At 37.2% G+C, this 11,225-nt stretch overlaps 1 protein-coding gene across 2 annotated transcripts; it reads right to left on the bottom strand.

Moving 5' to 3' along the window:
- Positions 1–468: 468 nt before the first annotated feature.
- On the bottom strand, positions 469–10,075 carry LOC119772765 (migration and invasion inhibitory protein). Of its 2 annotated transcripts, none has more exons than XM_038269386.1 (9): positions 10,005–10,075; positions 8,955–9,121; positions 6,990–7,095; positions 5,849–5,960; positions 5,682–5,761; positions 5,473–5,593; positions 2,404–2,500; positions 1,362–1,478; positions 469–719 (listed from the first exon to the last, which is right to left on the bottom strand). In XM_038269386.1, exons 2-9 carry the CDS (start codon positions 9,108–9,110, stop codon positions 588–590), a joined length of 921 nt encoding a protein of 306 aa, XP_038125314.1. In that variant the 5' UTR covers positions 9,111–9,121; positions 10,005–10,075; the 3' UTR covers positions 469–587. The 2 variants fall into 2 exon arrangements, with proteins under 2 accessions (XP_038125314.1, XP_038125313.1); XM_038269385.1 differs by lacking the exon at positions 10,005–10,075 and adding an exon at positions 9,764–9,980.
- Positions 10,076–11,225: the final 1,150 nt, after the last annotated feature.

Genomic DNA, 11,225 nt, shown 5'->3' with positions numbered 1-11,225 from the left:
CCTACACCATCATAGGGGGGATCTCAAAGGCACAGAAGTGTTAGTTAGTATAGGTGGTTGTGGTTTCCTGTGGAGGGCAGCTCCTGTTTTGTACTGTACAACAGACCCATCTGAACTATAAGACTCCCCCCCCACAGTAAGGAAGTTAAAAGAAGTTTATAAAGACTGAGGAGCAAACAACACATTTGGAGGAGATAACCCCCCCAAATAAGGCTGGAAGTGATTCAGTGCGACTTCCTCAGTTTGCAAACAACAGGCTTCCTTAAGTTATTCTTAAACAGTCTTGTGTTAAATGTTGTGCATCTCCACTGTTGTGCAACCTTCCAACTATTGCTTTACTTCCACAAAAGCCATGGTCACATGTGAGGTTTAAATCTCTTCCAGCTTTAATTCACATGGACAAAAAAGGAACTGTAAAGAAACATGATTTTTGTTTAGCTCATAAGCCAATTACAGCAACACTTGGACTTAAGGTTCAGATTCCTGTTTTAATTTATTGTATTGGAAAAACATCAGACAGATAAAGACAGTTTTGGATGATAAGGATGAAAACTCAAGTTACAGTCTATTAGAAATTAATAGATGATCTAATAGCCCAGTGGGAAAGAAAGGTCTCTTGGTTTTCTTTTTGGAGAGAAGTGCTGAAAGTTGAATCGGGCCAAGCGTCGCACATCAGGGATCTGCTCAGGCTCCTGGTCTCTTCGGGGTGAAGACAAGTCCTGGAATGCATTTTAAAACAATCCAAGTCTCAATCGTTTGCTCCTCTGTCCAATGAAGATGTGTAGGAAGACTTTTCAATAAATTCATTAATTTGCACAAACATAATCTGAAGTTAAAAACAAAAAAACAATTGTTAGATTCATTTGGCAGAAAAAACATCCCAAGGACTTCTTGATTTGGCAGTGGCTAAAAGAAGTGGGACTGTAAGTAATTTCCCTCTGGGATTATTAAAGTATTTCTGATTCTGACTGTATGTAAAACCTCAGTGGAACAGGAAGCCATCAATTTTTAATTTAGAAGTTCCAAGAAACCTATTAACAAAATAATAATAATAATAGAAACAGAACCTTCAGATAGATTCATTGTAAAATGGTGGTAAGGGTTCCTGATGATTATGTTATTGGGGATATTGTTAATAAATATTTATCTTACCCCTAAATTTATTGACTCAAATGAAAGTATTTTTTCTTATCTTTTCCAAAGCTGGTGAAAAACGGAGCTGGTCCTGTACATTTAGAGGCTATGCTGCAGGTGAGATAGATGTTACTACTGGTGTGATAGAGGTTTGTTTTAGCATTTCTTAAATTAATGCTCTGATATGTTTGTGTATTGTGAACTCTACAAAGATTCCTGAGTGGTACCTGCAGTTCTTGGCTCAGTGAGCCATCCAAGTTCCTCCTGATAGAGCTCCGCAGGTCTAGGCTGCTGGGTGGAGGCAGGATGTCCTGGCCTGCATTCGACCATCCGGAGAGACAGTGCTGCACAAGGACAAGGAGATTAAGGACAGCAAAATCCTTGAGCTGAATTCACATAGCCTCTACTTAAAATTATATTCTTGCTTCCTTCACAGGGACCGTATGAATCATATATCAATATTAAATGAAACACAGAAAGGTCATCCTTAAACAAAAGAATTAGAAAAGCTGTTCAATAATGCCTTTCTGCAGTAAAACACAAATATTAAAATCACAATTTTTGCTGCAGAGTTAGAAAATATGCTGTAAACTTGCTGGCACACCCCTTCTTGATTTTTCAACTTATGAAACCCGCAGACATCTAAATGCTGAGGTACTGGGCTACAATATAAACGCTGTTTGTTTTGTTCATTACAATATAATTTTGATAAACCAAAGTCTCAGAAAGCCTGCTAAGAATCCCCTCAATCCTGTACAAGAATCCTGTATAAACTTATGAAAACAATTCCTGTTTATAAAATTCCTCCAATATAACATCTTAGAAGTATTTACTATAGAAAACAAAATACATAAAAGTCACAAATGCTTTAAGCATAGTGCAACATCTCTTGAAATCTCAGAAACGAGTTTAAAAGTAATATTGAATAAAATTATGCTATCATTGAATTATTGTTCACCCCTACAATAAGGTAAACACAAAATTGAAGGTATGAATGATTAAAGCAACATTTTAAGTCATATTTAATGCATACTGAGAGAGAAGAGAACTCCAAGAAAACTATCATAGAAGCAGGTTTCATCTGGGGGATCCTGAGCAGGCTGGGGAAAAAAAAAACAAAAGCAAGATCTCCTCCTCTCAAGCCTTTAAAGCAATCCCCTAAAATAACCAATCCTCTCTCCCAATTCATCCATCCCGACCCCTTCCTTCAATAAACCGGTTTACTGTTTTTTTGGGGGCGTGTTCCATCCTAGTGCATTTCTCACTCACCGACGGTAATCCCAAACTGTCTGAAGGATCAAAGCTGCTTCGCCGATGAGCTTTGTACTTGTAAGGTGGCAGGAGATTGCTGCGAGGAATGCTGACCCTGTAAAAAACAAACAAACAGGGAAAACAGATAAAAAGGACTGTAACATCAGGTGTTAAAAATGTATTCACCCTTACATTTTTTAGGCTGTGATTTAGAGAAAGAAAGGCCCACAAACACTCCGATAAAGCTAATCTAGAAAAAAAAAAAAAGGATCCATAGAAAATGCTCATACATTTTATGGATTTCTAGGAAAGAAACAACCAGATAGTTCAAAGATTTATTCTATTTTCATGGAAAAAATACTTTTCCAAACTTTATATGCCTTCTAAATTTGAGTTAAAGGAGAAGTTCGGTTTTTTACACTTTAAGCCCATTTTCTGTAGTGTCCAGGATGAAATCGAATGAAGGACACCAAAATTTTGACAATTGCTCCTGTCTCTGCTTTTTGGCTCTTTTAGAATCAACCCCTGGCTGCTTTAGAATGGCTAGCATAGAGCATGTCCGATAATGTCCTTAAAACAACCTTAAACGTTCTTTTTTTAAAATATGCTACTCACCGGGTCGTCAGCGCTGTTCAATGACGTTCCAAAAAAAGTTTCGTAAAGAAAAAACGTTCCTGTAGTGTTTTATTTAGCATTTTGTAAATCCCATTGAGTTCTGTAGGAATAGTCAATATTCCGCTGCCACCGGAAACGGAAATGGAGCCTGTTTACACAGTTGTAGTCTTTTCGCTTCACTCTGTGTACTCCGACGTCGAGAATCAAGAATCCACCTTTCGTATTCCATTTTCAGAGTTTTTTAAAGTGTTTAACAGAGACGTTAGCACCTCGACGTCGGAGTACACAGAGTGAAGCGAAAAGACTACAACTGTGTAAACAGGCCCCATTTCCGTTTCCGGTGGCAGCGGAAAATTGACTATTCCTACAGAACTCAATGGGATTTACAAAATGCTAAATAAAACACTACAGGAACGTTTTTTCTTTACGAAACTTTTTTTGGAACGTCATTGAACAGCGCTGACGACCCGGTGAGTAGCATATTTTAAAAAAAGAACGTTTAAGGTTGTTTTAAGGACATTATCGGACATGCTCTATGCTAGCTATTCTAAAGCAGCCAGGGGTTGATTCTAAATGAGCCAAAAAGCAGAGACAGGACCAATTGTCAAAATTTTGGTGTCCTTCATTCGATTTCATCCTGGACACTACAGAAAATGGGCTTAAAGTGTAAAAAACCGAACTTCTCCTTTAATCAAACAAAAAGATCTGACTAGGTTTAATGCATATGTATCAACAGAGCAGGCTGTCAACAGAGATTCTGAATTACACAAAGTGAGGTGGACAACAGGATAAATAGAAATGGGAAATCTCGCAACACAAACCTCTAAGCATAATTTTTACGACAGCAGATACGACTTCCTTTTCTCTTATTTGTGTGGCTGCTAGTGGTATACTAGCAGGTAATATACTTCAATTGATTGTTCTCCCTATATGCTGCCCCCTGCTGGGTCAACAATCAGACAGAAACTGGAAGATCTGAAGAAATTTTACCATCTTAAATATCACTAACATGAATTTAAAAGCATAGGATTGTTACAGTAGTAAAAGACTGACTTTATGCTGGGAGGAAAATTAAGTGAATCATCTGGTGATTTACACAGACATCATACAGGACTACTGTATGTTCTAGAGAAAACACATTAAAGGCATGGGGAGGATTTTCATGATTTTTTTTTTTAAAAGACCCGCCCACCCTCTCCACACTCCCGAAAGAAAATAAAAAAAATCTACTTGCACAACCCTGCACCTGCTCCCAACGCCTATTAAACATGTGGAAGAGCATGCACGAGCCCATTTCTCATTGCGCACGCTCTGTTTAGAAGTTCCTGTTTGCATTGCTCATACAAGCTTACTTTCCAGGAGATTTGCAATTTTTTTCACTATGTTAGACTCACTGCCGGTAATTAGGAGGACCACTTATTTTGATAATCCAACCGACAAAAAGAACATCCTCCACTACACCTTTAATATTCCCTCAAATCCTTTCATATTTCCCATGAAACCCCTTCTCAGTCACAGAACTCATTTCCTCTATGACTGTAAACTCCAGTTCTTGTAATAACAATATTTATTCTAGATCTCCATCCTGTGTGAATCACTAAACTGTTTTAGCCCAAAATGTGCCAGAGACACACACCTACAGAATTTGTTGAAGTGAAACTTCTCGTTTGCACAAAGGCTTAGTCATTTTCTATCTACTGAATTCATCGGGACATTTGCGGGTCAGGTTAACATACAGTAAACAGTTCAACTTATTAGAAATAATTTTGCTCTAACTTTCTACTGTAATTATAGGTTTCATAAGTTTTATGACTGTCCGATAAAACCTTTAAATATAAGATCAGCTACTTATTTAAATAGTCTTCTAACCAAATACTTTTTTTATTTTATTCCATTTCATTTCTTGATTGACTGCTGTCTATCATATCTTGATTTAAAAAAAAATGCTAAAGCATAATTTCTTCTCAGTAGAATTTTGGCCTCTGCTGGTAGGAAACTGCAGCTGATATGCAAGTTCAGATCAGTATGATGGCTGCGGCAGGTCCTACAAATGCATCACTGATCAGAAAGGATGGGGGAGCGGAGCAGATAAGGCGAACAGAGGAGCAGAGGATGCCAGGAGCAAAAAGGATGCTAATGTAACTTAGAATTCTGAATAGATCAAGGATTTTCCTGCTGACAGAAAAAAAGGGAAATGTCAGATGGCTGGAGGCTCAGTGAAAACCCATTTCACCATAGGAGCCCTGTGTTCTTACTCATACTGTTATTGAGCTTCTCTAACACAGAATTCAGTACTATATTTCAAGTTTTCATACTCTGGACTTTATCTTTGTCTTGGAAATGTTTGTGAAATAGACCATTCATTAGGGTGAAGTACAGAGACTCTGAAGGGCCAGATAAAAAATCCCTCAGTGGCACCAGGTAATCATAACCCCTACAAAAAAAGGAGGTCAAAGTTTGAATCATTAGTACCTTATCAGGGCGGGCTCATTCTCAGGGTGAGAGGATTTGGGCTTTTTGCACACTGGACAGCATTCCTCAGAGCTTAGTGGGACAGGAAACAGCCTGTAGTTGATCCTGTAGGAAAAAGTACCTGAACAGAAGGGATGAACACATGAGGGAAGTGTTGGACCAGCTGTGATCATCAAAACAATGAGGCGAATAGGAATAATCCATCTCACACTGATGAGTGTCTGTGTTTGCTTCTTTGTCATCCTCATCCCGTAGGAGTGGCGGGAAAAGACGGCTTTCCTCGAAAGATCTGAAACGAGTCAGTGGTTTGAATGACATCGCTGCCGTCAGTCACAGACACCTTGTTACTGATGAGCAAGGCGGTAAGGAGACTCACTCTACTGGTCCAGGGTGAACACACTCGTCTTTATTGATTGATCGAAATGTACGGAGATCTTCGAAGAACTCGTCAGAGCGTTCCAACAAGGAGTCCTCGGCATCTAGAACTCCTTAGGAAAAAAAGAAGACCCCTGTCAATCTTCTGCAATGGTATTAAGGTACAGGGTGAAAGGCTGATCACTAATACTTTCTTCTGATTTGCTTTCCAAAGAGCCACTCTTCGATAACTACAGTTCACTAGGCTTTATTTTTATTTTACCTGCTTTTTTAACTAAAAAAGCCAAACCATGTTGGCATACTGTGTCTGCTGTACAAATGGAGGAAATCGAAAATGGAAAAGTGGGAAATAATATAAGACCTAAAAATTATCTATACTAGATGTAAAATATAGGACCTAAAATAAGACCTGAGAAATAAGCATCTATGTTTGTATTTTTTTTTTTTTATTGTATAGTTGTCCAATTTCCCTAAGGAAAGGGAGCAGGGGGCTGCACACACAGTGATGCTGGGCGAGTATTCTAGGGTTTAGGGGTCTTACTCAGGGACCCTTGTAAAAACTATTTGAGCTAAAACCCAAGTCATCTACTTGGTATTTTAATATTACATTAAGCAAAAAAAACAAAAAACTAAATATCTACAGCAAAATATGGATTTCTGATTAAATTACATTTAAGAAAAAGAAAAAGTTGTGAAAATTAAGTGTTTATCTGCACTTTCTCATAGTTTGTACCTCACTGAACCAGTGGCCCACATGGCAAAGTATAGCCTGAATCTGTTAACATGTAGAAACAGGTTTGGTGTCGGAAAGAAAAACCTTTTTTTTTTTTCCCCCCTTACATTGGTAAAACCAGTTAAACCCTAACAATAGACAATCACTCTCATTTTGTTAGATGAAATTAGACTAAACTACTCCTAGTTCCCTGATCCAACTTCTTCTGCTGAAGCAAATCAAATACTGTTGATTTAATAGAAATATGAAGGCCTTACAGAAATGTCAGGTACCTAAAAACCAAACCACTGTGAAATATAACAACATATTGAGGCAATTTGGAAGGGAAGTGTAAAGAATTAAAATATAAATCAAGGTCTCAATATGTGTGTGTGTTTCCTTGTGTGTCAGCTTAATAAAAGAGGTTTACCCGCTATCCAATCATATCCAAGTAAAGGCTGCACATGACGTCTGTCTGACACAGGTTGGTTTTCAAATTCACCTGACTGGACCCCGTCTCCTTGTCGGACGTCCTTCTGTAAAAGAAAACAGCAACCATCATCTTCCAATCCAATCCGTTTCAACAAAGCAAAAGAAAGAAATTTAGATCCCTTTTTACATAGTTAAACCAAAAGAAATAAAGACTTTCAGGACAATGGTGACTGCATACATGAGTAAAAGTTAAATAAACTGTTTTGAACAAGGAAAAGATTGGAAATTCCAAATAATGACTCAAATATCTAAAACAAAAAACACCCAATGAGTAAAATTTCCAGGTAGGGATCTCCGGTAAGATTTATCAGCAGTGACTTCCACATTTTAAATGTTTACTCTGAAAGTTCAGCGTACTCAAAAACTAAACACTCTGATTTGTTCATCCTGGCAAACAAACCATTTGATAAAATACCAGTAAAGCATCATTAGTTTACTGTGAACTGGTGAGTGAAGGTCAGCTTTGCTTTAAAATAAATGAAAATTAAATAAAGTTTTTATTCATATAGAGTGACAACTGTCTTCTTCTGACTGCTTTACTCAAACAGGCTTAAATCGATACATATTTTTAGATTTGAATAGTTTTATTTAAAAATTTAAATAGATTTATTTTTAAACATTTAAATAGTGTAAAGTCTGATTCAGTGCCAGTGAATGAAAATGTGTCAGTTTAAGGAAGCAGGAAGGCAGCTTGTACTTCCTCTTAGCTATGTTACATTTTAGAGGTAAACATGTAAACTTTAGAAATAGGTTTTTTTTTTTTATTCCTTAATAATATATTGTGTTTTCTGTTTATCTAAATACACAACTGAGATCAATGCCAGATGTCTTTGTCTCAAGTTATTTTAGGGATAAACTCGTTCTAAGCTAGATTGGGTCATTTAATAAGCTAGATATTAAACTGGTGATCCAGTTTTGCTTTGGCTGCTCCAGTTTCATTTAACAGGATCACTGTGCACAGCCACAACTTAAAACCCCTTTTAAAGGCTTACTTATTTTCCATTTGCATCTAGATCAATCTGACATCATAAGCATTGCCCTTCATTCTTTGCTTCGTTTTGAATATTTTATGCACACATTTGATATTTCACTATGAAGTATTGCTCCATTTCATTGCACAACATAGCCAGTGTGTTGTTTTAAATGTGGTATCTATGCTATTTGACCTTGAGAGAGAGAAACCACATATAAAATAATGAATGGCATTAAAAGCTCTGCATCGTTGCAGAGAGGCTTTCACTCACTAAATGATAAAACCCCACATCTGTTAAACATCTGTCAGCTTTCTCTGATAAAGAGTAATGAATAAGAGCGGCTGGACGGACAAGTTTAAGAGCCCAGTGACCACAGCAGGTTTTATCATTTAAAAAAAAACACCAAAGAATATCCCTGATAGAATATCCCTCATGGAAACAAAAAAAACTCTCCCCCACCTGTTTCCCTCTTTTTCTATTGTATTCTTCAGGTAATTTACCTTTACCACAAGTATTGGAGGAAAACATGCCTGGTCTAAAACAACAACAAAAAAAAACCCATGGCTGTTTGTACTGTCCAAAAGTTTTTGTTGTTTCAGTTTTAGAACAATCCCAGCAATAAAACTTTTATACAGGAACTAACCTTATCTTTATATTACATTAACTGAGTATGATTGATTTAAATCAGCTGATAGAAACGTTAGTCAACAGAGAAACAAGTGCCCCAGATGACCTCTAAAAGTCTAAAAAAAAAAAAACTGGGTGTTCACACCTTCATATGAGGTGCTCCACTATAAGGTCGTGATCAGATCGCTCAGATGACAGTTTCAGATGTGACCACAGCCTGTATACAAAAATACTGTAATTTGGCATATTTTGCAGGTGGCTACAAACAAACAGCTGCTGCGAGCTCATGTTTATGTGCTTACCTGGACTTTACTGTGCATTACTTTGGAAGAGCAGATACGGAGCGGCCTGGTGTCCTGCAGAATAAAATTGTCCCGAGGATGTCTGAGGTTGTCTGACAGGGTTGTAGGTTCAGCAGAATGACTGTAGGAATCGTGACGGGTGGAGCATTGGTGCATCTGTTGCTTATCTGATAAAAAACATGAAGGAAATGTTTAGGAATTTTTAATCGCTACATGCATTTAAAAAAATATCACTGAATTACTAACAAGTTAATTTGTCTCTTAAAGCTGCACGAAAATATAACAGAGAAACTTTGGACAAAAAAAAAAAACACAAATAACACTCAATATCTGCATCTTAATCATAATTTGTATTTTAAACAATATGGTTTATAATGAATGGTTATTACAAATGTTAAACCTACTTTAAATTAATCAAATTGGGTTTTTTTAAACTCATTTCTACATTCTACTCAACCTTTATCTAAAGTACAATTATCCTCCATCCAGTAGGTGTCGCTGTGGTTTATTGAAACAAACAACCTTTAATATTTTCAATTAGCCCTGTGCAAGTTTTGTGAAAATGTATCTATTAGCTGTGTTCACGATTAATTTAAATTAACAGTGATAAATCTTGACATATATATTTATTTTGTAATGACTTCACTTTTCGGATGGCAAGGATAGAATCCTAAGTATGCAGTTCCTTAGAAAATCTGCTCTTACTTTTCTTTTTTTTCCCATAAAAATTCGTTGTATTTTATGCTCTCGATACAGAATAAGGAAAACGTCTTATGGAGGGAAAAATATCGCTCCGTAAATGTATTTACCCGTAAATCTGACTGAAGGTTTTAATAATGCTGCCCTGGCAGGGACCTGGTCTCCCTCCGGCAGAGTCACCATCACTTCGGGTCTCTGCTCTTCCGCGTCCTCGTCCTCTCTCCCTCTGCTGCGGCTCAAACTGCAGCCGCTCATTCGCTCTAATTTCTCTCTTCCAAACAAATGCTTGTTACGCTCCCGCATGGAATCTATTCTATATGTAGACATAACAAACATACAAAGTAGAACTACCTGTGTGAATTTACCAAACACGTACGGATTATGGGTTCACATTTTTTTTAAACGCTCAGACTCCAACATCTCCATGACAATGCATTGATAACACATTATGATTGGCTGAGAATATCCCATACGTAGATACACAAGCTTTTCTTAAAGGGACAGCAGAACATTTCGGTCAAGTTGCGTTAGAGAGCGGTGAACAGCAGAGGGCGCCGCAGAGTCGCCGTGGCATGTTTCTTTTACGACCAAGGATCTGGGTTTGGTGTTTTAAAAGCCTCTTCAGAATCTGGTTGTCTTGTTTGGCCTGTATAAATAACTTTTTAGCAGATGTGGAGAGTACCCACAAATTTTACTCAAGAGTAGCACTATTCCAATGTATTGTTAATGAAGCCAAAAGTAAAAAAGAAAAAAGATATTTAGATACGAGTAAAAAAGGCTACTTTATAAAAAGGCAAGTCAAGTGCTGAGTAACTGTTGGTTACAAATTTGATATTGAAAAAATATTAATGATAAATATCTATATTATATTAAATATCAAAGCTTTTGTAGGAACAAGAATATTGATTTTAATTCTAAGCTTATCTGGCTTTGTCATCATAATATTACTCAATATTGTGCAGTATTTTTTTTTATTTTTTTTAAAGGTTACTTAGGTAAATATAACAAGTTATTCACCTCTGCTTTTAAGTAATGTGGTGAAAAATCTTTCGGCTCCCTAAATGCACCAGGGAGCGTTATCACAGATCCTTCCTCCCAGCACCTAAGACTTTATAACCATCACTGTTCCCCAACAACCTCAATAAGTTCTAACATTCATGCTAATTTTTCCACAGTTTCTGTCTTAGCCAGTTAAATAACATGCTGCTGTCATTTATTTATTTTTTATTTTTTCCTCATCTCTGGTGGCATTGCTGCTATTTTTCACATAGCCATCCATCCACCTATTTTCCGTCACACTTATCCCAAGCGGGGTCAACACCAGTGTTGGTGCCTATCTCCAGCTGCCTACTGACGAGAGGTGTGTTTTTTTTTGCAAACAGCTCTGCTCAGTCAATCTAAAGCTAAAAGTCAAATAGTTTTTGTCCTGGATGTGTGGGATCTGCAGAGATTTTGAGTGTCTTTATCCTGATCCCACAGCTGTACTTGTGACGATCTCGGCACTGGTGCTGGCTTAATCTCCAACTCCTCACACCTGCTCACTCCACCCTGCCTGCAATTATCTCTAATTGG

The sequence above is a fragment of the Cyprinodon tularosa genome, unplaced genomic scaffold, assembly GCF_016077235.1.
Source record: "Cyprinodon tularosa strain WSP-4 unplaced genomic scaffold, ASM1607723v1 ctg729, whole genome shotgun sequence".
Classification (NCBI taxonomy): Eukaryota; Metazoa; Chordata; class Actinopteri; order Cyprinodontiformes; family Cyprinodontidae; genus Cyprinodon; species Cyprinodon tularosa.
This window is presented reverse-complemented; position numbering and strand designations above follow the sequence as displayed.